This window comes from Symsagittifera roscoffensis, chromosome 9, assembly GCF_963678635.1.
Source record: "Symsagittifera roscoffensis chromosome 9, txSymRosc1.1, whole genome shotgun sequence".
In the NCBI taxonomy this organism is placed as follows: Eukaryota; Metazoa; Xenacoelomorpha; order Acoela; family Convolutidae; genus Symsagittifera; species Symsagittifera roscoffensis.
The window spans coordinates 38,703,666-38,730,169 of NC_087070.1; the positions used below are offsets into that span (position 1 = coordinate 38,703,666).

At 34.0% G+C, this 26,504-nt stretch overlaps 1 protein-coding gene across 1 annotated transcript in view; it reads left to right on the plus strand.

The window, feature by feature from the left end:
- Positions 1-9,296, plus strand: part of LOC134853925 (sperm-tail PG-rich repeat-containing protein 2-like) — a 33,217-nt gene extending 23,921 nt beyond the window's left edge. Inside the window, exons 5-11 of the mRNA XM_063869897.1 lie at positions 391-612; positions 1,045-1,158; positions 1,466-1,619; positions 4,084-4,224; positions 5,131-5,243; positions 8,094-8,277; positions 8,960-9,296. Coding sequence (XP_063725967.1) covers positions 391-612; positions 1,045-1,158; positions 1,466-1,619; positions 4,084-4,224; positions 5,131-5,243; positions 8,094-8,277; positions 8,960-9,207 — 1,176 coding nt within the window. The 3' untranslated portion in view covers positions 9,208-9,296. The remainder of the gene's footprint in view (positions 1-390; positions 613-1,044; positions 1,159-1,465; positions 1,620-4,083; positions 4,225-5,130; positions 5,244-8,093; positions 8,278-8,959) is intronic.
- Positions 9,297-26,504: the final 17,208 nt, after the last annotated feature.

The window sequence follows — 26,504 nt, forward strand, 5'->3', positions numbered from 1 at the left end:
GCGGCTCTTTTTTCCCTCCCACCTGCAAAATTTTACAAGTAAAATTTTGTTTACGATATCCGAATGCTACGAAAATTGGCATTCTAATTAATTAGGCAATGACAAACATATTTGGTCTTCATGTTTAACATTGTAAAACCCCTTGTTACTCCATAAAATTGATGCTTATGAGCTTATGAGTGATGGGGGGGGGGGGGGGGGGGGGGGGAGGAAGAAAAAGAGCTGAAATTGCCTTCAAGTATCAATTGTAGATTTTGGTAGCATATATTAGCAAGATTTGAAATTTGAGCTGATTTGCATTCAGTTTTTTTAAATGTTTCAATCGATTTGGCGACCAAGTTTTTTGACATGTTATTAAACCAATCTTGTTTCAATTGGTCTCCCTTTTAGGCCCTGCCTTCCGCCTTGAGCCAACGCGCGCCCAACTTCGGAGGCTATGCCCCCCGTAAGCCAGAAAAAGCCAAGTTGGGGCCAGGTCCAGGCGAATATGACCCCCACAACCCTGAAGTTTATGTGGTGGAAAACGTGAATGCCAAATACATGGAGACTAGAAGACCAGAAAGTCACGTGCCAAGGTTCACAGAAAGCATCCAAAAGGCAGAAGAAAAACGGGTAATTGAAAAATCAAGGAAACGGCGAAAAATACGGAAGCTGAAAATCTAAAAGAGGTGCAAAATTGCAGATTTTTTATCTAGTACTAGATAAGTTAATTGATTTCTTGCAGCCTTTCAGAGTTTCAATTTCCGCGTTTTTCGCCATTATTGTTATTTTTCCGTGTTTTTATCTAAATAAGATAAATATATTTCTTTCAAGCAGTATTTTTGGATCTACTTAACAACCTCTCTCCTTTTCAAGAAAGAAAGGGTGATTGTTAATTAGTTCAAGTTAGTCAAATCAGAATACAGCAAAATTAAGGAAGGGGGGTCGATTTTTCAAAAGAACCAATTTTTTATATAAATTTCTTGAACTTTTTTTGAATTGTTTCTTTTTTTTAAATTTATTAATAATGCTTAATTATAACAAATTAATCTGTTTAAACTTCAGGGCGTGCCCGGTCCGGGAAAGTACGACTCCAAGAGTATGTTTGAAAAGAGACCCCCCGTTGTGAACACAGAGGGAATAGAGGTCGAGCAGCCCCCGTTCATGACACAGGAGAGGGTATGAGCTCACAACATTTTATCAATTCCAGGGGTGAATGGTAATACACCTGTTTAATCTGAATGTGTTTGTTCAATTCTACCTTGTATTCCTTAACTAAAACGGCCAGCGAAATTTTGTTTCATGAAATTTCTTCAATATCAACTCCAATTTGAAAAGGAAACACTAAAATTTTCGTTCAAAAACACTAAGATTTAGCTAATTTGGGGAACGTTTTGGAGATCTGGTATTATTTTTATTAATTCATGATGAAGTTAAGAGTGCTGAAAATGTCGAGGGAGCAACTAATATTTTAATCTTGCTGCAGAGATTCAAAGATAGCAAGTCAATTGAGCCCGGGCCTGGGTCGTACAATGACCCCCGAAATGCACTGGAGGCGACGAAGAGGATAACAGGACTGAAGAGATCCCCCTTCGGACAGACTGCCCTCAGATTCACCAAGAGCGCCTCGGAAGCACCACGTGAGCATCCCAAAGTCCAGCTAGTTGGGAAAAGGCCTATGATTGGATCTCTTTATTTACCCTCCCCCTTTGCAAAAGTGGGTGGATTCTTTACTAGGTACAAAATTCACCTAATGCATAATCGTTGAATTAGTTCTTTTTTTTTGGGGGGGGGGGGGGGCTGGGCAATTCTTTATTAGGTACCAAAGGGGGTGAATAGTTAAAGAGACCTTACACTTAGACAGGCTGGATAGTCTTTCATAGATCCTCTGCGAATCGCAGAAACCACAATTAACCAATTATTTTCATAGTGTATTTTAGCGAGCATCAGAGACATTGGAAAACGGTCCATATAATCAAATGACTTTCATTCAAGCTTGAAACTGGATTAGAAAACGTACAAAAATTTGTATTTTTTTAAATTGTAAGCTTGAAAACAATTTATTCTGTCGAACTATTTCAAAATAATTAACTTTATAAAAAAGAACGGTGTGGAACACTGCTCCGAGAGGGAGCCAAAAATATTTGAGGCAAAAAAATTGGTCGATGAAAAAGATTCCTTAGTCGAAAACGTAAAGAAAAATAGTGGTCCAAAGTGCTGAAAAACAAGAAAAGTTAGAAAACAAACTAGTTTAAACAAACTCGAAAAGAATTTAAGAAAATTAAGAAGTTTGAAATTAAATAATCGATTAAAAAACTTCAGAAGGTAAATCCAGTTTTTTAGTATTTGAGTTTTTTGCTCAGATTTTCAGTTCGCTGTAAAATTCGGCATGATGTCTTTTTTAGACGCTACTTGGAATGCAAACCTTTGCAAGACTCTTAGCAAGATATAAATTCCTCGATAATTGTCTTCAAGATTTATGGCTTTTTTATGCAGCCAACAAAAACTTACTTAACGTGAACTTGTAGGATTTCTTGTTTTCCTAAAACCGCATAAATTCTCTTTGACGTTGAATAGTATGTGTTTTTGTGCAACTGAAATTACAAACTGTTTCTTCAATAAAAATCATTGTTTTTGATAAACAAAACTAGCAGTGAAAAGCTTTTCACTATCTACAAAAACAAGTTTTCTTTAACAATAACTGTAGTTTTTTTTTTAAAATGTTCCTTAAGAATATAGATATACTTTTATAAACAAATGGTTTCTATGTAATTCTGAATTTTCTGTATTCTATATCTTAAGGGAAACCTGTTTCAGCAGTCTCTGCTTTACCAGACTAACAGAAATTACAACAAGACTGCTCTATCAAGGCAAAGCCCTGAATGTTCCGACTACTTTTTAAGGTCTTTGGAGCAGTAATAACATTAAAAAATGCAGTGTAATTTAACAATTTTTCTGAAAATCATTCCCCACACGCCATACCAAGTGATAGATTTTTCTCTAAGTAACAAATCAAATCAAATCAATTATGGCAAATAAGCTTCGTTCAACCAATTTGGAACAATTTCTAGGACGAATTAAACATCCGCTTGCGCGTTAATAGCGCGAAATATATCGCGCGTTATTTGTCCCAAATCGGGCAAAATGGCAATATTCAAACCCCGTAACTTTAAGAAAAATGATCACAGGTAAAATATCTTTTCAAATTGCTCAGAACAACAATACTTTTGGAATGATATTTAAAAAAAATTGTCAAAAGGGCTGATTAAAAAGTCGAATTTTTTCTGAAGAAAAAACCACCCCGATCACAAATATTCTATTACTTTCCTTACGAAAGTCGGAACAAAAACTCTGAAAGTATCAAAAACAGCAAAATCCAATGAAAAATGACTTTAAAGTAGAATTCTAAATATTGCTTATTTCTTGCGAGAAGAATAAAAACCTTTCAGAATGAAAGCAAATTTGGTAAGGACTTGCAAGAAAAATAATTTTATTAATTGTGATTCTTGTGAATCGCAGAGGCTATCAGCAGGCCTTTACAAAATAATGAAATTTCTCGAAACAGTTTCTGGAAGATATGCATTCTGAGAACAATGCGGTTTTTACCCTATAACGAGCAGATTAAGTGCTCTGTATTTTTCATGATCGACTGATGCACTTCAATTAAGCGGTCGAGAGCGGACGGGACTCGACCCATTTCCAACCTTTTGGCGCTCTCTCAAGTGGTGTTTTTGTAGAAGGACTTCTTATTTCTAGTTTTGTTTGTGTTATGACCTCACTTGGAAACAATTTTTTTAAATGATTGTTATGACCTCTCATAAAGATTGAATTTAGGTATAATCAATCAGTCGTTTATAAAATGTAATAGGGCTGAGTACATCTAATGAAGAGTGTTCAAACACCGCTGGCAAACTAAAGTTGACTTACTAAAATTAAAATAATAAAAATAGAATAAATTGAATTAAAACTGATTCTTCTCTTTTTAACTAGAAAAGTGTCTCGAGTCGAATTAAGATAACTAAAATACAATTCACAACATCATCAATAGATATTATACGGAGTGTATAATTAGCTGAATTATTCGATGGTAGTTGGTGTGTTTAGCCCCAAACAGCTACAACATTGTGGGTCTGGGGGAGCAGAATCTTAGGAAGGCCTACTTGGAGAGTATGCGCAGGGGGGCGTTTGGGGGCACAGAAATACGCAACACAACCCACGTGCCCAAGTCCAAATACAACACCCCAGGTAAGAACAACAGAGATGGTCGCTTCGAGACAATATTCAACTAGTGAAGAAAGCCAGGCTCTTTTTCCTTTTATATCTGCGAACTTTAAAAATATCTTTCTTTTCCCTTTGTCTAATTGTTACAAAAATTGGCATGCAAAATAATTAAGCCATGACAAATATAAAAGACTTCATACTTAAATTTTTGAAACCCCTTGTTGCACCATAAAATTCATGCTTATACGCAGGGGCGGATCTAGGATTTTCTCGAGGGGGGGGGCGGATTTTCAAAAAAATTTCGAACATTTTGTCGAGCTTTTTTTTTAGGTCGACCAAATGGATTTTTCGAGCTCTCCCTAAGCACTGTTTTGTCCCTATTTTGGCCAATTTTTCTGCGCCGCAGGCAAAATTTTGAAAAATAGGCCAAAAAAAGCGTTTTTAGGCACTTTTTAGAAAATTTTGACCGAAAAATTGCGTTTTTTCGGCGCGCGCTCCCCCCTCAAAATTAGTATATATTGGCGCCAAATTTTAAGGTTGGTCGGCCAAAACTGGATTTCTTAACCCCTTTGGGTCGGCAGGGGGTCTCGCCTAAATCCGCCCCTGCTTATACGATAAGATATGTGTGTGTGTGTGTGGGGGGGGGATGGTGCATTGAAAAAGAGCAGAAGGTCATTTATCAATTGTAAACCTTAAGTCCTCAAAAATTTGTTGTGCTCTTCAATTTCTTGCTTTCACTACACATGATCTTGAGCGTTTTAGTTCAAAACGAAACTCAACCAAAAGCTTATGTATTTTTTAAAGAAAACAAATCAACTTTTCATCTGATGTGTAAAAATAGTATATTACCTTTAAGTAAATTACCGAATGAAAAAAATCTGTCCTTTTCCCTGTATGAGCGTAAGTGAACAAGTGATGAGTTTGATGCAGGTCCCGCTCACTACCAGACCTCGAAGGACGATCTGGCGCCTGAACTGAACAAGAAGTCTTCCATGTTCGTGAGTGGAGTGAAGAGACTACACGAACCACCCGCCATTCAGACCGTTAGTACTCAAACTAGTTACCAATAGAACACTCTCAGCCCAATTGCCCACCCACCGGAAGTAAACATTACTTTGATGTTTTTTTTTAACTTGATGTGATTCTTTTTGTTCCGACTATTGAAAATGAGGGGGAACTTTGTATTCGGGTATGTTTTAGGTTTTTTTTTCAACGCAAAGTCAGATACCACAAATAGTCATCGAACTGGGATTTCTCAAGCAGTTTGAGATGTGTTCTAAGGAAATTTTAAAAATTACAAAAAATTTTACCGGTGTTAAAGAAGAAAAAAAAAACTGGCTGTGAATTGAGTTTGAGTTTTAGTTCAATTTCGAGTGAGTAAAGCTCGCGAGTATACTTTTCAATGAAAGATAACTTGTGAAGATTTTAATAAAAGCCTTTTAAAAGTAGTTTTGATCAGGTAAACTAGTTTTTGAAAATTTTTAGCGCCATTTTGGGAATGAGAGAACTTCTAAAGTTCAAAAAATTTCTTTTAAAAATTTTTCAGGAAGTGTTTATGATTTTTTGAATAATGTTTTTGTTCTTTTGTGATTTTTCGGCAAATTTTTAAATATGCATATGTTTTGGGCTCCGTGAGGTTTGTGCAGCTCCGTTTATCAAACCACGCACAAAAAAGGACACTAATTTGAAAAAAAAAGTTGTTTCTTTGTAGTTTTTCTACAATAAGATCGAAACATTCTCTTCTGTTTGCCAATCAACCGGCGGTTTTTTTCATACTTTGATGAATAGCATGGTTAGTATGATCCTTATGACAATGATTACGGTTATTGTTCCGACTTTCGTAAGGAAAGTAACGGAATATTTGTGCTCGGGGTGGTTTTTTCTTCAGACAAATTTCGACTTTTTAACTAGCAATTTTTGACTGAGTTTTTTTCATCATTCAAAAAGTATTGTTGTGTTGACATTAAATTTGAAAAAATATTTCACCTGTGATCAATTTTTGTAAAGTTATGGGGGTTTAAGGATTGTCATTTTGGCCAATTTGGGACAAATAACGCGCGATAGACTTCTCGCTATTAACGAGTGAGCGGAGATTTATTCCGTTTTAGAAATTGATCCAAATTTCCAAATTCTTTGAAGGAAGCTTATGTTCCACGAGTGGTTTGTTACTAGAAACAAAATCTATTACTCTAGACTTTATATGGCGTGTGGGCAAATGATTTTCAAAAAAAAATCTCAAGTTAAAAAAATGTCGTTTATTTTGACACATTTTAAAGTTTTTTCAATTTTTTTTTGCTACATAGACCTTAAAAGGCAGTCGGAACATTCAGCGCTTCGCCCTGATACGAGCAGTCTTGTTATGATTATAATGGTCTCAGGACTATTTTACCCAGGACCACTGGCTCTATGCCAACTTGCCCTATACTGAATTGCCTACATGAAAACGTGTCCTATGCCAAATTGCCACATATGACAACTTGTCCTATGCCGCTTGTCCCACAATTAACTTTTCTAGTTATTTATTGTTCCGACTTTCGAAGAAAACGGAATATTTATGCTCGGTGTGTTTTTTTTATTCAGTCAATTTTCACCGATCGAAATAATAATTTTCAGCAAAATTTTTTTGTAACCCCTATTGATACTTCACCTCTGATCAATTTTTTCTAAAAGTTCTGGGGGTTTGAAATTTTTCAAACATGCCATGTTTTGGACTAAACTATGCGCACTTTGAAGAGTTTATTCATAGTGCCGAGAGCGTAACGCGAAATATTTATGCTTGGCGAGTTATCTCGCACAACAAAATCGTTCCAAATTGAATGGAGGCTAGATAATTGGTGGTCGTTTTATTTTTGTACGAATCAAAGTTTTACCTTTTGATATTGTCAAAAATGTATAAGTTTTCAATATATTTTTTTCCTAAAACTATTCGATATGAATTAAGGGACAGTCGGAACATTTAGAGCTTTGCCCTGATACACGAGCAGTCTTGTTTGATGTTCAAATCGAGTATTGATTAGGACCAGAAAGTGCTAATGATAAACTGAACTCGTTTGGAGATAAAAATGGAAACTAACTGAAATCGTTTAAATTGAGCACCAATTATCTTCTTATCCATAATTTTTGCCAATTAAACGCAAAATTTTGACAAAAATCCCCAGTTAACGCTATTGAAACAAAACAAAGCACTAATATTTTTGTTCCGACTTTCGATACGAAATTAACAGAATATTTGTGCTCGGGTGGGTTTTTTTTTCTTCAGACAAATTTCGACTTTTTAACTAGCCATTTTTGACAGAATTTTTTTACATCATTCGAAAGGTTTTGTTGTCCTGGGCTTAAATTTGAAAAGATATTTCTTCTGTGATCATTTGTCGTAAAGTTACGGGGGTTTAAATATTTTCGTTTTGGCCAGTTTGGGACAAATAACGCGCGATATATTTCGCGCTATTAACGCGTAAGCGGAGAGTTAATCCGTCTTAGAAATCGTTCCAAATTGGTTAAAAGAAGTTTATGTGCCATAATTGGTTTGTTACAAGGAGCGAAATCTATCCTTTTGTACTTTGTATGGTGTGTGGTGGGATGATTTTCATAAAAAATTTCAAATTAAAAAAAAAATTGGTTTGTTTTATTTCATTGAATTTTCAAATGTTTTTACTGCTCCATAAACCTTAAAAGGCAGTCGGAACATTCAGGGCTTCGCCCTGATACGAGCAGTCTTGTTTATTTTGCGTCCTTGTTTAAATCTTTTCTCTGCAAATATATTATTTCATTAGTGTGAGTCAAAGACGTTCCCATCAAAAAAGCTACCGGCCACATCTAACACAAAAGTTAATGACAAAAATAATCATAACTTTAATAATATTTTTATTCAATTTTTTGCCATTATTTTGCAGGAAACAGCTCCACCAGCTGCATATAATGTGGCCAAGTCTTATGACAAGACCCAAATGCCCCAAAAGCACCACAACCCCAGGTCTGAATCGGCCAAGAGGAGAGCGGGGGGGTTTTACGTCAGTGCGGAGAGGTTCAAGGGTCCCCTGGAAGCCCGATTCCTCACTACCGATGTCGAGAATCCAGGTTGGCGTAAACTACTTAGAAGTTGTAGTTAAAATCTCAATTCTCATTTATAAGTGGTACAGCAGCCGAATGTTCGATTGTTCAAACGCTCGTTCGAGGAACAACTTTCGAAGGCTCTCGCAAATATTTGGTCCCATTTGACCTGCGTGTTATTGGAGTTTTCCTACTAAGTATCTAAGACTTATTATTTTGGCGAGGACCGTTTTCTGCATACCATTCTTGATTGACACTTCTGAGCGGGTTTTCAGCACTTCTGGTGCCAAAAGTGGCAAACTTAATAGAAATCTTGTGGCGAGCATGCAAATTTTTCTGTATGAAAAGAGAAAATTTCAATTAAAAATTGACTTTCATTATGTTTCTCAACATAACCATTTGTAACGTTAATCATTATTACAATACCCATTTTAGTCTAAGCACTTCCTAAATTTTCTTCAAAGTGTCTTGGCGCCAATTTATACTAAGTTTATGAAAAGCTTTTTTTCCAAAAGTGCCTAAAAGCGTCGTTTTTGATGGGGCATTGAAAGGGTGCCCGCCAGGCAAAACAAGCGTATGGCTTTGAAACATCCTCAAAAGATTACGAAAGGATTACAACAGCTCATGGTCTTTAAAGTTTAAAAAGACATAATGTTTTTAAGTTATAAAACAAGCCAAGACATAAGTTATAATAACAAGTCTGATTTAGGTCCTGGAACATACGTTGCCAAGATACCCAGCAACGCCAAACTCAGTCTGATTGCATCCAGAGACAAGCGGTTCAAGGAGGAGAAGGAGCGCGCCCCTGGGCCAGGTGCATACGAGTTCAGTCCCCTCTATGCGGACACAGTGCTGAGGGGCACTTTCAACGCAACCCTGAATAACCCTGTGAATAAAAAGTACGAAGATCATGGGTTGTTAGCAGGAGGAAACCAGGCATTCTTGCTTGGCATATGAGCAATAGACAAAACAATAGCTATGGGCTTGCTTATGATGATCATCTCATTTATATTCTTGCAGGAAAAATTCAAAATTTTTATAGGTTACACGCTTCAACTTCTAAATTTTTCGTGAAAGAAAGACCAAACACCAAATCATTAGTCAGAAACCAACTCTCGCTTTAAACTTTTGTAATTGTCATTAAATTCGGGATAAAAAGTTGTTCTAAGCTGATTGAAAGAGCGTTGATATCATCATTTATAGAATATAAGAAAAATATTTCGATCGCCAAATTTGAACTGAAAAAACCACCCTTAGCAAAAAATTTCCGCACCTTCTTCAAAAGTCAGAACAGCAACAATCTTTCACACATAACCTTAAAACTATTTGTTGACGTTTTTTTTGCGACTAGATAGATCAAATCAAAAGCATGTTTGACCCAAACCAAACATTCAATGACCCTAATTTTTTCAAAGAAAGTCAAAATTCTTTCGGCGAATTGCAGATATAGCTTGATTATGACGCTAGTTACGTTTAAAAAAAAACAAAGTTTACCGGAACTATAAGATGTGGAACCTGATCTAAACTATATTTTATGATTGGATAAATTAGATATTTTACCACTGTAAAGTATTTAATAATCATGATCCATCTAACTAACAACCCACTTATTTGTAAGTGCTGAAATTACTTGTAATTTCAGCACCAGAGAGATTTGAATTTAACTTAGAAATTAGTTGCCTCTCCAAGAGAACTTCAGCAGCCGCAACAAACCAGTATACCCTAGATCTATTGAGCCTAGCAGAGACTAGTTAAACACCCTGAGACTAGAAAGTATAAGAGTAAGATTAGGATCGGTATTAGACTAAGAAGTTGCACGAATCTATCCGGCCGAAAATAAGATAGCGTGACGAGCAGACGGTGTACCCTATCCGAAATTACTCTATGAGTTAACCACATCGGTTCTAACTCAGATGAGAAGCTTCTTAGGGAGAAAACGATGATGATCGTTTTTTTTGGACGAATGCTCGCTCGCTTGATTACGAGCCTAAATTGTGGAATATGGTTACTTTGGAATAATAAAAATATGTTACTAAAAAGAGTGATGATACCACTGGTATGTTAAAACGACTAACTAAGATTAACAGAATATCATGAGAAAAAGTTGAGTTGCTAGTGTTTCTTTCGAAATCACTTAGAAAAGGCCCGTGTAGTCCACTGGATTTCGAATAGACACACAACTGAAAAACACACCAAACTAACATCTAAAACAACAGTCTGACAACGTTTAAAATCTTAAAGACCATTGATCCACGAGGGAAAGGTCAACATAAGAGCTGTACAGCTCTACAGCTCTTCACAGCGAACCGCTGTTGTGACCCTGCTTTAAGGCAAGAACGTTTTTTTTTAATCTAAGTAACTAAAGGGTAGACAATCTGACACTCATACTTGCTTCATTCACCCTTCACCCCAATAGGCAACAAAGTTTGACACAACAAGGATCAAAATTACTAAAATCAGTAACAAAACTCATGAGGTGTATGCAAATATGTAATAGAGCTGAGGTTTTGTACATAAAAATTTCCACTAGCACATTGTACAGTTTGAGTTAGGACCAATGTGGTTAACTCATAGAGTAATTTCGGATAGGGTACACCGTCTGCTCGTCACGCTATCTTATTTTCGGCCGGATAGATTCGTGCAACTTCTTAGTCTAATACCGATCCTAATCTTACTCTTATACTTTCTAGTCTCAGGGTGTTTAACTAGTCTCTGCTAGGCTCAATAGATCTAGGGTATACTGGTTTGTTGCGGCTGCTGAAGTTCTCTTGGAGAGACAACTAATTTCTAAGTTAAATTCAAATCTCTCTGGTGCTGAAATTACATGTAATTTCAGCACTTACAAATAAGTGGGTTGTTAGTTAGATGGATCATGATTGGTTAATATTAAATACTTTACAGTGGTAAAATATCTAATTTATCCAATCATAAAATGTAGTTTGGATCAGGTTCCACCCATCCGGGTTTTACAGAGTTTTTTAAAATTATCTTTCTGCAATTCAAAGGATGGATGATGAACGTTGGTATTGGGCGAACATCGTATTCTTGTCCGGTTTCTCTTGTTAGAGAAGTTCCAGGACGCTGGAGTTTGGGGAATTAATCGTTGTGTCTTCTTGCGACAACGACTGTGTTTCCCAACGAAATCAATCTGATTTCAAAATGGTTTGCTTGACGGGTTTTTCTGTATTATGTAGAGAACTTGTTTTGTGTTCAACCTCGTCTGGCGTGGAGGGATGCCTTGTAACTCGGATCTGTACATATACTTGAACATCGAGGTGGTCATTGGTCTAGTTCAAAGAAGTCCTTTTCTGCGAAGTCAAGTCGTACTCTAAATCCTTTGAGTTGTGATTGTGGACGGCATATCGGTTGTGGTTGGCCGTTCTTGTTCGAGTGTAGTGGGGTCATTTTGTCTTTGGATGTTCGTCTTTGTTGTTGTGTGCTGATCTATATACTGCAAGGTATAATTTACATTGTATAAAAATTTTATTAGTTCAGTTTTTTAATTATGAATTTAGTTAGTTGTTTTCACAAAAGCATTTTGTTTTAGTTCGGTTATTTTGAAGAGTTACTCACCCTTGAGTACCTCTTATTAAAAATAGAAGTGTGGTCACAAAGAGTGGATGTAGCACGGTGGGTTAGGCCGGCTATAGAGCATGCTCAGGACGTCCTCTCTGGTGGGTTAGGCCAGGAGTGGGAGTATGATTTCGTGCGGTTTCTTTGAGAAGTACTGTTATGTGATAACGTTTTATGTTGGTTTTATGTTGGTCTTTCTTACGTTCCTTTGGTTGTGTCCTTTTTTCAAAAATCAAATTGTTTTTGTTATGGGTTTGTCTTTCGACTTTTTTGTGTTTTTTATTTCTTTCTTAGACTTTATAATAGTCTTCAAAAGAATAAATTATCCAGTTTTAAACTGGGTTAATCCGGTTTGGGTACCGTTGGTTTTCTTTTCTTAGTCATGCTGTTATTTTAGATTTGTGGTGTTTAGTAAGCTGCGGTTAGTTTGTTTTAGTATATAATTCCTTTCCAACCGGGTTAAAGGAAAGTTTGAAACTTGTTATCGTGTGTTAGAGTTGTTGAGTGTGAAAACTTGAAACTGAAATTCATTATTTGAACAATTCTTTGTGGGCGAGCTGTGCGAGTTTGGATAGAATTCTTGTGCGAGTGAATGAAAATATCAAAAGGTTAGTACTGCATTTTTATTTTATTAATTTATTACATAGAATTTTAATTTTACTGCTAGTTTTTGGGGGAAATTTAAACTTATAAATTTTCATCATTTTTAAATTTACTGCTTTATGGGGGAATAATTTATAAATTAATTTACTACATTCGGTATAAATTTTATCAGATTATTTTGTGAAAAATATTAATGAAGTTTAGAATAATTTTAACAAGTTTATATTTTTTATTTTTCTTTTCTGTTTTTTGCAGATGATCGTGGTATGAAGATTAAAAATCTAAAAGAAACATGAGTAAAGAATGGTTAGTATTAATTTAAATTTATTAGTAAAGAATATTTGAAATTATACTTACCTGTTAATCGTCTGGGAAAAAACCGTGGGGGAAGATGTCGTGTATCATGTCTGATTTTGTTAGTAACTTTGCTAGTATGCGAATGATGTTTTTTCAGTTTGAAGCAGTGGCCAAAGCAGTTGAAGTGCTTTAATAGTTTTTAGTTCTTCGGTGCCAACTGCAAACTCATAAGGTGTGTTTTGAATGAGGTTATATAATTTTTGATTGTATTTAGTATTGTGGATGAATTCTAATATAGGGATTTCTATAGGTTGGATAAATTCATGTGGGATAAGGAAGGGTCTGGATTCTTCAGCATTAAAGGTCTTCGTGATGGGACAAAATATTTACATTTGTGTTATTGGGTCGTAATTGCGGAGGATGCCGTGGAGGTTAGTATCTTTGATGCAATAGGTGAAATTTAGAAAAAATGGTGAAGTGTACTTCGAGTTAAGAAACTGAAAACGGTGGTGTGGTTGTCTTGATGGAGTATGTAGATCAAAATGATTTTGTATGAAGCGATAGCATGTATATGTGTGAGTTTGTTTAGTGCGTAACATAATGTCGTGTGAACAGTGCAAATCGCGTTCATGTGGTGCAAGGAATTGAAAAGTTAGTGAAAATAATTGAAATTTTTCTTTAAAACTTTCGTAAGCTTGCATATCAGTTAGTGCTTCAGAAATGATGTGATCATATTTTCTATCAAAAATATTGAGTGTGAATACATACGATGTTTTGATGACAAATTTTTCTGTTAGTTGTGAGTTAGCGAAGCGGTCGTCATCTAAAAAATGGTCTTGATTAGTTCGGATGATATTATGGTCGTAATATTCTAGTGTAAATTCGTTAGCTCGGGGTGCAGTGAATGTTTTTAGTGATTTTTTATATCCTATATAAGTAAATTGTCTAGGTGTTAGTGTTGCGGTGAGTCTATATAGCATATCTTTATTCTTCTCTATGTCGCTATTTGTGTTAGATAGTGGCAGGCAAAGGGGATTAGTAAAATGATAATATGTTGTCCAATGAAGTGTAGACATTAAAACATGTTCATCGACAAAACTGCGTGTGTCGTTAGTGTCGTTAGGTGTGTTTAAAGTACCCTGTGGAAATGAAAGTAAGGTGATTGCTAGAAAATCTTTCGTGTTGGTGTGGTGTGGATGATTAATGTATTCGCGGGCTGTTCCTGGTTTGGTCGGGAATGGATGGTTTGGGAATTTTCTTTTAAAGGTGCGATAAGCTCGGTTAGTGCTATTTGATGATTCGGTGGATGTTGATGATTGTGCTAATGATGCAGTATAGGCTGAGGAGGGTGTAGGAGTAGGTGGGTTTGAGGATTCTATTGTGAATGAAATTTGATTTAATGTGAGGGTGTTAGGGTGTATTAGTTGTTATTGTAGGGTGATAAAATTATCAAGTTCTTGGGAGATTTGGGGAGTATCGGGAGAATTAGATGATCGGTCGGAATGAAATGGATAATAGGTTGGGGTTACTTGTGAAGCATAAGAGGGAGTAAAAACGGGCGGGAGTGGATTATTTGGTGGGATTGGTTGAAAAGGGGGTTTTGAAAAAACTGAGGAGTTGGTTTGAAAATTATTGGATGGAGATGGTTCGGAGTCTGCAAATTCGTCAGGGGTTTCTATATTAGGGTTTTTGAGTTGTGAAATGGAGTACAAAACTGAAATATCTGAATTAGTATCCGAATTCATGCTTGATGTTATATTACTAGTTGGAAAATTGGGTGGCGTGAAAGCAAAAAGTAGGATTATTGTGATTGGAGTGTTGAGGTTGGTTGGATGGGAATTTGAGCGGTGTAGGGATCCAAGTTGTCGGCTCATCGTGGGCTAAAAAATTGATTATTTTGAGACTGAAAAGCGGTGGTATGGGGTTGTTCTATAATTTGTTCATATGTATTATCATCTTGTGAATGATGTGTCATTATATGTTGTATGGGACTTTGCGATATGTTTGGTCTAAAATTTTGGTTATATGTTATTGCTAGGTTTCGGAAATTACGTGGGACTAAAGATAATGGATGGCTATGTGGTAATTGTGGCAACTGTGCTGCTGTAGGCGTTACTTCTATGTTATTATGTTCTTCGTCGTATGTGTTCTGTGTTGTCGCTATTTTTGTATTATATTTTTTGATTTGTACGTCTAGATGAATTTTGTTAATTGATGATGAAAAAATTCCAAAAAATCCTGCAAATAGTATGCGTGCTACACTTGCTTGTCTATTTACTTGTGTGTGTATAGCGCATGTGTTGTAGATTCCTTGTAAAAGTGAAAAAAGAAATTCTATAAAGTTAAACATTGCGTAAATATAGTTAATTTTTCTAAGATGTAATAGGGCCATCCTAGAAAATCGAGAATTTCATTTTTTAGTGTAACAAAGCTAAAAATATTTATGGGTGAAATATCTTGTGGTCTGTATTTTTCACCGTTTAGATATATATAGTCTTTAATGTCTTTAAAATATCCGCTTTAACCTTGTGTATAGATATCTGCAAATCCTGCGGTTTTGGCAAGTTTGCGTAAGTTTTGGTCAATTGATTGTCTTTGTATAGTGTCCATTTTTGTTAATAATTCCTGGAATTGTTGTGTTCTAATGTGGTGTTGGATATCAGATTTTGAATATATTCCAATTGATTGTAAATCAATATTTGGGTTACGAGCAATAGCTCTGATGCTTTCGGGTGAAAATTTTTTGAGTGATTGCATTAACGTGGGGTATGGGGTAAGAAGATAATATTTATCTTTATCAGGGTTCAATTGTACTACATTGTGGCTATTCTCTGATCCACATGGGACTGCGGTATCCCAAAAATATGTTCGTCTTGAAAGGGTGTCAACAAAATGTACTTTATTTTTATAAAAGATAGGGATTCTTTTATAGCATCTTTTATCTTCAAAAACATATAGTGGTGACACTTTTTTGGTACAAGTATAAAACCATAAAATGTTTCCTTCGTAGTCTAGAAAATTTGATCTATTTCCTGATAGTAAATATCCTGCGTAGGGTATTTTTAGTACTGCTAGTGCAAGTGATTGTAGGATTTGTGTCCTTTCTAATTCGCATAGTTGGTGAAGTGTTTCTAATTCGGAGAGTGACATTTCTTGAAAAATTCGACTAATCGTGTAGTCTAACTTCATATCTAAGTGGATATCATAGTGGATTTTACCAAAATAAGAATTATTCATTAGTGATAGTTCTTGTAAGCGTGTGCTTCTAGTGTCATGTGGCTTTAGATGTCCACCAGGTTGACCATTACTTTTTTGAAAGTTAACTGGTATATATGATGTTCCTTCGTGTAGGGGATGACCTGTGGCATAGGGGTCAATTTTTATTTTTCCAGTGGTTATGTCGAAACCTTTTTCGTATTCAACTAATATTTCAGAATATTGTGTTTTGTGAAGTGGGTTTCTGTATTTGCATGCGAGTTCTGTTTCTTGATATATTTGAAAACGTGTTAATTTATTTTCTATATTATGGATATTTCAAAAATCAGTACTTTGTTTTCGTGATGGATTGACTTGTTCATATGGAATTGATTGTGTAAAAAATATTTTTTCATGAAATTTTATCATTCGAGCGTGTATTTTTGCTACTTGAAATGTTGTACATGTATCTTCGGGAAAAACCAAACAATTGTTGCTTGTGTCCGTGTTGTAGGATTACAATAACCTTGATCATTTTTACAAGGTAGTCTAATTCCTTGATAGATCATTGTGTTGTCAGATATATCTCGTGTGAGTTGTATTTTTTCGAGTTGTATTTTCCAATCGAAAAACATTTTTTCTTGATATCCTTTATTTTTTGTGTCTGCTTTGCAGTTTAATGGATTATTTATACCAATGTGTGGTATCCAGTGCTTATCGTGTATGTCATAAGTTAATCTTCCGTGTGCGCCGTTGTATGGGTATTTTCATATCTTTCAAGTTCTGCTTGATGTACAGAATCGGCAAAGACTTGAAAATATACTATTTTTTTGTCGGTGTTTTTATTTCTTGTGATGTTTAATCTGAGTAACTCGTTTTTACAATCAGCAGGATTTAGATGTAGAAGTCGTTCTATATTACTTTGATAGAATGATTCATGGTCAAGTCGGTTTTTATTTCCGTTTGAAACTTGTGAACAATGTACTTTCTTTTCGGAAAATGTTGCTGTAAATTTATATCCTATAACTGTTGTTGCTCGGGTTTTTGAATATAGTGTCGCTATTACATATGTAGTTTCTATAGCTTGTGGTTCCGTTTCGCATTGTGATACTTGATTTATTGTATATTTGTGTAGTGTTTTTTGTTCATTTTCTTCACAATCGTAATGTGTTACTAATAAGTCTTGGGGTCCTGTGCGGGGAGAAGGAGTTATGTTCTGATCGGAGACTATTAGAAAAAGGAGTTGGAGAAATATTAATATTTTTAGAATATACATGTGTATGATAATCCTGAGTACGGGTTATAAAATGTGATGTAACCAATTGTGTTTTTTTGTATATCTGTCGTATTTACATATTACTTCAGTTGTTATGAATGGTGGTGGTAGTGATTGAACTGTTATATTTGGTAGGTTTAATGGGTAGGGATGTTGAGCAATGTTGTTTAGTTTAACCGTGATTTCAAATTTAAATTGTAGACTATTTTGTTGGAGTATTTGGATGTTATAGTCACGAATGTCTTCGTGGATGTCTTGTCTATACTGTAATCTATGGAGTGCCCAGTTGTGGAGTCGGTTACTTTCCGGGTGTTGTCCAAATAATGGTGGGGGTGCTGTGAACGTGTTCCAATCTAATCTTAAAGGGATATTTGTTGATGATTGTTCTCGATATCTAGCGTCGAGGTTATTTGGAAAATTTAGAGGGAAAGGCGTCGGTGAAATCTGGCTTATTGATGGTGTTGACGGTAGTGATAATGTTTCTGGTAGTGATGATGATGTTGTTGTATCCGTAGAAATATCTATTGGATCATTTATTAAATTTGGTTCACCTTGTGTGAATGATTGTGTTGTCCAATATGGTAGTCGTGATGTTTGGTTTGGGGGGTTAAAAGGATTTTCACGTATTTGTTCAGATGTTGGTGTTGAACCTAAGTAATCTGAGGGTAGACTTGAGGTGCTACGTTGTGAAATAAGTGTAGGGGTTTCCGGTAATATGCTAATTGGGTTTTCCGGAGTAGTTGGTGATGGGGATTGGGGTATATCAAAATGAACTCGAGGGGTTTGAAAATTTCTATTTCGTCGTGGATGTATAATTTGTCTATTTATTTCAAATGTATTTTTGTTTTGACTAATATTTCTTATTCTACTTAATTCTTGTGGTAGTGTTGGGTACAAGTTATATGTTGGTTCACTTAGAGGTGCCTGTCGCTGAACTGGTTCTAATGGTTCAGATAGGCGAGCGTGTCGTTCTTCAAAAGTGTATGGGTTATCTTGGAAAGAAATTCGTGTAGATGTTTGGGGGTTTTGGGTAGTTGTAGGTATTGTCGGGTTTTCTTGGGATGATGTCGGTGAAGACTGACTGTGTGATTGTTGGTTAGCAATTTTTGAGGGTTTTTTGATTGATTTCTTTTAGTAAAAAATTTTATGTTTATTGTAGTATTCTTCAAGAAAAAGAATTGAAAGAATTGTTGCTGAGGCGAATGTTATGATTGCCTTTTTTATACATTTGCATATTGTCAATATTAGGGATGATAAAAATGTTATAAAAATTACAAATAGTAAAAAAATATCTGTTCTACTAAAAATGGTTCGTATCATTTAAATAAATTTTGGGTTTTCGTACCTGTGAATATGATCAATGACTTGGGAAAGTTGGAGATATATTCCAAATAGGGAATAGAAAATTTAAAAAAAATATTGCAAAAAATGATTAAAATTTTTATAAAAGCTTCAAAAGTATCAAAGAGAAATATGAATAAAAGTTTAAGTATTGCTAAAAAGTTTATGAAAATTTTGAAAATTGTGTTGACTGATCGAGAGAAGAGCATTTAAGAAATGGCTTCTTGGTCGAATATTTTTTGTTATTTGGGGCGATTTTCAAGTGTGGTCGAATTATTTATTGGTTTTTTGACAGATGGGTTGAGTTTTGTGAAAAATTGTTGGGGGCAAATTTTATGGTGTTCGGGAGGTCTTCTTTGCTTTATTTTTATTTGTCAGGTGATCTGGGGTATTTTGATAATTTTTTACTTTAGGCTAAATTAATATGGTCGTACTTTTACTTTAAGCTAATTTAGCAGTTTTGTTTGGGGGGTTTTTGAGGTCTGAATTGGGAAAATATTGTTGATCTTTGTGTTATTAGATAAGGGAGGGTTATGATATTATGGTGGTATTTATTTTAGTTGTCAAGTTTGAGTGGTTTGCTTATTTTTGACCTGGAGGTTGTAAAGTTATAGTTATAGATATGCCTGGAGTGTAATATCTTTCGTCTAATTGGTTTGTGTTAGAGTTATAGAAGGTTACGGATTGAAAGAATCCTATTGGCTAATTTTGAAATAGAATTGCTGCGTGATTGCAGCATGTTATTTTGAAAAATGAAAGTTCAAAATGTTTCAGAGGTGCAAATAGTATTAATTTTAAAATTAAAGCTGTTTTTGAAATTCAACTTTCTTTAATATTTTAGATTGTGGGATGAATGTTTTGTAGTTTTTACGTGGTTGATTTCTAAGTCGTTATGAGTCTCTATGTTCTGATTTCTCGACTTGTTCTTGGGGTATAATTTTTTCTATCATTTTTCTATTTTTCCTTTCATTTTGAGGTGTTTTTTGATCTAGCTTTTTTGTATTGTTTTTGGTTGTAGTTGGTTTTTTATTTTTTGTTTTTCAAGGTGAATGTCGTTTTGTTCATTTATTTCATTTTCCATACGTGGGTGATTTTGAATAACTTTTAAACCTGTGAAAGAATATAATTGAGTTAGTTCGCGTAGTGCGTATTCTTTTGGGTAGTAAGGCAATAGATTGTTTCTATGTTGAACAAATTTATTTTTTGTCTGAATCGGTGATTTTATATGTTACGTCTGTGGGTTTGGCGATTATTTGGTATGGTCCTTTACGAAGGGGTTGTAATTTTTTAGAAATTCTTTTTTGTGTATTAAAACTAGGTATTGAGACAAATGTTCCAATTTTTAAATCTAAGGCTGGTGTAAAGCGTGAATTTATTTGTTCGTTAATGTTTTGTCTTTGTAACAATTTTTTTGTTATTTTTTGGTAAATTTCATTGTGTTTTTTATCTCTATTTAAAATCCATTCGGTGTGTGTACCGGAGGCTAATTTAAGGATTTGTGGATGATGAAAATGATCTTCATCATGTTTGTGTAAAGGTAGGTTATAACAAATTGAGTCTTCATTTGGTTGGCAATGACCTTGTGTATTTTTATGAGAGTTTGCTGTAAACATAATTGGTTTACGTGCTTTTGATTAAAAACCATTTCGTATGGTGACATTCCTAGAGTTGTCGTACTTTGTGATTTATATGCTAAGGGAAATAATTTTACATCTGCTGACCATTCTGTGTATCTTGTATCATTTCCATTTATGATACATCTAAGATATTCTTGTAGTGAACGGTTCATACCTTCGACTAAACCGTTTGTCCAAGGTGCATGAGATGTACGCGGTTTGTCTTTAATGTTGTATAAATGACATAGTGTGATAATTTCATTATTTATGAATTCTGTACCGTTGTCTGTAACTAAGATTTCGGGTAATCCGAATTTGGCTATCCAGTGTTCATAAAGTGTTATGTAAGCATAATAAGCCTTACAATGTGGTACTGGGTTGAGTGCTACATAATGTGTAAATGCGTCAACAATTACCATAATGTAGGAGTTTCCTTCAGAGGATGGTGAAATTGGTCCTTTTGTATCAAATGATATACGGTGGTTAAAAAATAAACTTTGTCCTTTAAAATCTTGTTTTTGTGCTATTTGTTTTTGATTTGGATAAGGTTTATTTAGCTGACATACTATACAATCATTGCATAGTACTTTTATCCAAATTGGTGCATATGGGAAATAAAAATTTTGTGTAAAATTTGAATATGTTTTTTCTGATCCAGAGTGTCCTTCAATGTTTTGTGTATGTGAAATATTAAAAGCTATTAGAATCATACTTAAAGGGAGACAGGGAACTTTAGAATTGTTTAAATGATATTCTAGAAGGTCTGTGTTTTCATTAATTGTTGTTTTATTAAAATTTCGAAAATATCGGAGGAGTGTTTTATTTCCTAAAATTGTGGTATCTGCCTTTACGGGCTTAGTTTTGTATTTGTGCCATGATTTTAGTTGTCTAATTACTGGGTCAAGATTTTGATATTGTTTCAAGCTATTAATGGTAATTTTATCTGTTGGAGGGAGAAAAATGTTTTCAATTTCTAATTTAGATAAAGGAATTGTGTCAAGTGGGTCAAGGAGGTCAAAAACTTGATTTATTGTGTATTTTGAATCATTTGTTTGTGGTCCTGATAAATTTATTTTATCAGTTAAATTTTCTTTTTCAATTAAGGGAAAAAGGTTTTTTTATGCGAGTGGAGATTTATTCGTTTTTGTTGGGTGTTATTTTTTATCCATTGTGAGTATGGAATTGGTTTGAAAGTGGATGTTCCAAGTAGCTCAACTTCGTGATTATTTTGGCAATCTAAGTAAAGTGGGAAGTATTGGAGATTATTTATTTGTGATTGTTCAATGTCAGTTTTTACTGCATATTTGCATTCTAGTCGGGGTGATGTTTTGTCTTTTGCAAGGTAAAATTTTATATTTTTGGGTATTTCAACTGTAGTTTTTTGTGTAAGTAATTCAGGTGGTGTATTTCGACTTAATGTATCTGGTAATGCAAGATTCTTTCCTGCTGTCCAAACTATATGTAAGTTTGGAAATTTCATTAGTATTAATTGAAATCTATAAACTCGATGATTAGGATTTGACTTTTGTGTAAACAGAAAAATGATTGCTTTATGATCAGTGAATAGAACTGTTGGATGTTTTGATCCAAGTATCAGAAATTCATATTCTGTAAGTGTATAAATTATAGCTGTACATTCTCTCATTAGAGTTGAGAATCGTAGCTCTGCTTGAGTGAATAATCGGGAATTTGCTGATATAAGGTTCATTTTATTTGTACCACTGTGTGATTGTAGTAATGCTGCGCCGATGCCAAAATTTGAAGCATCGCACATTGCGTAAAATGATTGATTTGGATCTGGGATTGTGTTTGAAATTTGTTCAGTTAAAAGTTTTTTTATTTCTGTAAATCGCGTTTGATGTTCAGTGGTCCATTCAAAATTATTTTGTTGTCTGAGGATGTTATAGAATGGTCTTAAATATAATTGCATTTTGTAAACGTACTTGCTTAAGAAATTTAACATTCCAAGGAATTCTAGGATTTTCTTTTTGTTTGTTGGTGGTTGAAAATTTTGAATAGCATCAATGCGTGATTTTAATGAAGTGATTGTGTTTCTTTCTATGTTATGTCCTAAAAATTTAACTCGTGTTAACTCGTAAAAGAAGTGTGATTTATCGGGGGCGGCCTTCAGATTTTCGTTCTGAAGTATTTTATGATAGTGTTCTAAAACTGTAAACATTTCTTCTTTTGTCTGTGATTGCAAAAAAACATCGTCTAAATAGGTGATGGCGTTTTTCTTAAGTATTAGTGGTCTAAAAATTTTGCTCATAAAAGCTGAAAATGTTGCTGGTCCTATGGATATTCCATAGAATAGGCGGTTGAATTCATATTGTTGATTTCCAATAACAAATTGTGTTAAACGTCGTGATTGTTCATCTAGTGGCATTTGATTGTATGCGCTATTCATATCTGCGGTTGTAAAGTATTTTCCGTTTATTTTTGTTAAAATAACTTGTATTGGTTCAATAGGCCAATTGCATTTTGACTCGTCTATTAGTGAATTGAGATATCTAGCGTCTAAAACTATTTTTAATGATTCTCCTTTTGCTAGGATTATAACAGGGTTAATAAATGTGTTACCTTTTGGTTGTTCTTCTTTGTCTACTGGTGAGATAATTTTGTATTGTTCTAAAATATCCATTAATCTATTTACCTTATCGTGTAAATGAATTGGTACTTTACCTGCTCTTTGTTTTTTGAAAACTGCGTCAGGTTTTAACGGGAGATGTAGTGATGAACTGATTGACCCAACATCAATTTTTCATGTTGCATAGACTGTTGAATATTTTAACAGTTGTTTTGCTAGTTTGTCAAATTCGATTTGTGTAATTTGCGAGTGTTCAAAGTTAAACATCGTTAAAAATTGTTGTTGTTCTTTTGTGTAGTTTGTTATATTGAATGTTGGTTTAAAATATGGTGTTTTTGTGAAATAATCTGTGTTTTTCTTTTCATTGCTTATTATATTATTTATGGATAGTTCCTCGTTAAGAATTGTGGATTGACAAATATCTAATAATTGGAGTATATTATTTACGCGGTATGCTTTTTCATGTATGGGTGATATTGTAGCGTTTGTTTCGCAATATCCTAAAAGTCCTAAGGGTAATGTTACTTGGTTATACACATGTAGCGAAATGATGTCTGAATTCGTATTTTTCAAATATTTTATAGATGAAATCGTGATTTTGAAAAACTTATGAATAGGTTTAAACTCAAAGTCTGACATAAAGAGTTGTTGTTTATTTTGACTTTTATTATATTGGTGAACTTGTTTTATTGAAAAGTTATATATGTTTCCTGATAGTGGTTTCAGGTGTTTCCGTTGTTGGTTATAAATTGGATAAAAATTTGAAAAGAATGGTGGTTGTTTATTTAATCTTTGAAAAAATGTTAGAGCTGTATTTTTTGTTTTTGTGTACTTATCTTTGATTAGTAGTTTACTATTCAAGATGTTGATTGTTGGTATATATTTAGATATAAATGGTATACCAATGATATTGTGTTTAATATCAGTGATATGAAATATTTGTTTAAATGGTTTGTTTAGAATTATATTTTGCTCCATCGTTCTTGTGGGGAGGAGGAATAATTGAACTTTTCCATAATTTACTAATGTTGATCCTTGTGCTGTTGCTAGTTTACTAGAGGTTGCAAGAGGCGTTAATTTTGGGTGGAATGTTTTGATTTCATTCCTTGTGGGAATGTTAATTAAGTTTGATTCTGCTCCTGAATCAATTAAAAAATCAATTTCAAGATCTGGTGGTTGAAATTCTTTGTTTCTTCGACTTTCTAAGAGAAATGGTATTGTCCAAATTTTTTCTCTGTCTTTTTGTATATTTTGATAGACATGGTTTGTGTTTAAACATTTAGTTTTGTCCTTTTCATTGGGTTTATTTACCGTGTTAATTTTGTTTATTTCTAGTGCAGTTTGTGTAGTATTGATGGGTTCAATGTAATAATTGTGAAGGAGTTGAGTTTTGTGAAAAATTGTTGGGGGCGAATTTCATGGTGTTTGGGAGGTCTTCTTTGCTTTATTTTTATTTGTCAGGTGATCTGGGGTATTTTTGAGAATTTTTTACTTTAGGCTAAATTATTATGGTCGTACTTTTACTTTAGGCTAATTTAGCATTTTTTGTTTGGGGGGTTTTTGAGGTCTGAATTGGGAAAATATTGTTGATCTTTGCGTTATTAGGTAAGGGAGGGTTATGATATTATGGTGGTATTTATTTTAGTAGTCAAGTTTGAGTGGTTTGCTTATTTTTGACCTGGAGGTTGTAAAGTTATAGTTATAGATATGCCTGGAGTGTAATATCTTTCGTCTAATTGGTTTGTGTTAGAGTTATAGAAGATTACGGATTGAATGAATCCTATTGGCTAATTTTGAACTAGAATTGCTGCGTGTTTGCAGCATGTTATTTTGAAAAATGAAAGTTCAAAATGTTTCAGAGTTGCAAATAGTTTTAATTTTAAAATTAAAGCTGTTTTTGAAATTCAACTTTCTTTAATATTTTAGATTGTGGGATGAAGGTTTTGTAGTTTTTACGTGGTTGATTTCTAAATCGTGATGAGTCTCTATGTTCTGATTTCTCGACTTGTTCTTGGGGTATTATTTTTTCTATCATTTTTCTATTTTTCCTTTCATTTTGAGGTGTTTTTTTATCTCTTTTTTGTATTGTTTTTGGTTGTAGTTGGCTTTTTATTTTGTTTTTCAAGGTGAATGTCGTTTTGTTCATTTATTTCATTTTCCATATGTGGGTGATTTTGAATAACTTTTAAACCTGTGAAAGAATATAATTGAGTTAGTTCGCGTAGTGCGTATTCTTTTGGGTAGTAAGGCAAAAGATTTTTGAACAATTTCTTTTTTGTCTGAATCGGTGATTTTATATGTTACGTCTGTGGGTTTGGCGATTATTTGGTATGGTCCTTTACGAAGGGGTTGTAATTTTTTAGAAATTCCTTTTTGTGTATTAAAATTAGGTATTAAGACAAATGTTCCAATTTTTAAATCTAAGGCTGGTGTAAAGCGTGAATTTATTTGTTCGTTAATGTTTTGTCTTTGTAACATTTTTTTTGTTACTTTTTGGTAATTTTCATTGTGTTTTTTATCTCTATTTAAAATCCATTCGGTGTGTGTACCGGAGGCTAATTTAAGGATTTGTTGATGATGAAAATGATCTTCATCATGTTTGTGTAAAGGTAGGTTATAACAAATTGAGTCTTCATTTGGTTGGCAATGACCTTGTGTATTTTTATGAGAGTTTGCTGTAAACATAATTGGTTTACGTGCTTTTGATTAAAAACCATTTCGTATGGTGACATTCCTAGAGTTGTCGTAATTTGTGATTTATATGCTAAGGGAAATAATTTTACATCTGCTGACCATTCTGTGTATCTTGTATCATTTCCATTTATGATACATCTAAGATATTCTTGTAGTGAACGGTTCATACCTTCGACTAAACCGTTTGTCCAAGGTGCATGAGATGTACGCGGTTTGTCTTTAATGTTGTATAAATGACATAGTGTGATAATTTCATTATTTATGAATTCTGTACCGTTGTCTGTAACTAAGATTTCGGGTAATCCGAATTTGGCTATCCAGTGTTCATAAAGTGTTATGTAAGCATAATAAGCCTTACAATGTGGTACTGGGTTGAGTGCTACATAATGTGTAAATGCGTCAACAATTACCATAATGTAGGAGTTTCCTTCAGAGGATGGTGAAATTGGTCCTTTTGTATCAAATGATATACGGTGGTTAAAAAATAAACTTTGTCCTTTAAAATCTTGTTTTTGTGCTATTTGTTTTTGATTTGGATAAGGTTTATTTAGCTGACATACTATACAATCATTGCATAGTACTTTTATCCAAATTGGTGCATTTGGGAAATAAAAATTTTGTGTAAAATTTGAATTTGTTTTTTTTTCTGATCCAGTGTGTCCTTTAATGTTTTGTGTATGTGAAATGTTAAAAACTATTAGAATCATACTTAAAGGGAGACAGGGAACTGTAGAATCGTTTAAATGATATTCTAGAAGGTCTGTGTTTTCATTAATTGTTGTATTATTAAATTTTCGAAAATATCGGAGGAGTGTTTTATTTCCTAAAATTGTGGTATCTGCCTTTACGGGCTTAGTTTTGTATTTGTGCCATGATTTTAGTTGTCTAATTACTGGGTCAAGATTTTGATATTGTTTCAAGCTATTAATTGTAATTTTATCTGTTGGAGGGAAAAAAATGTTTTCAATTTCTAATTTAGATAAAGGAATTGTGTCAAGTGGGTCAAGGAGGTCAAAAACTTGATTTATTTTGTATTTTGAATCATTTGTTTGGGGTCCTGATAAATTTATTT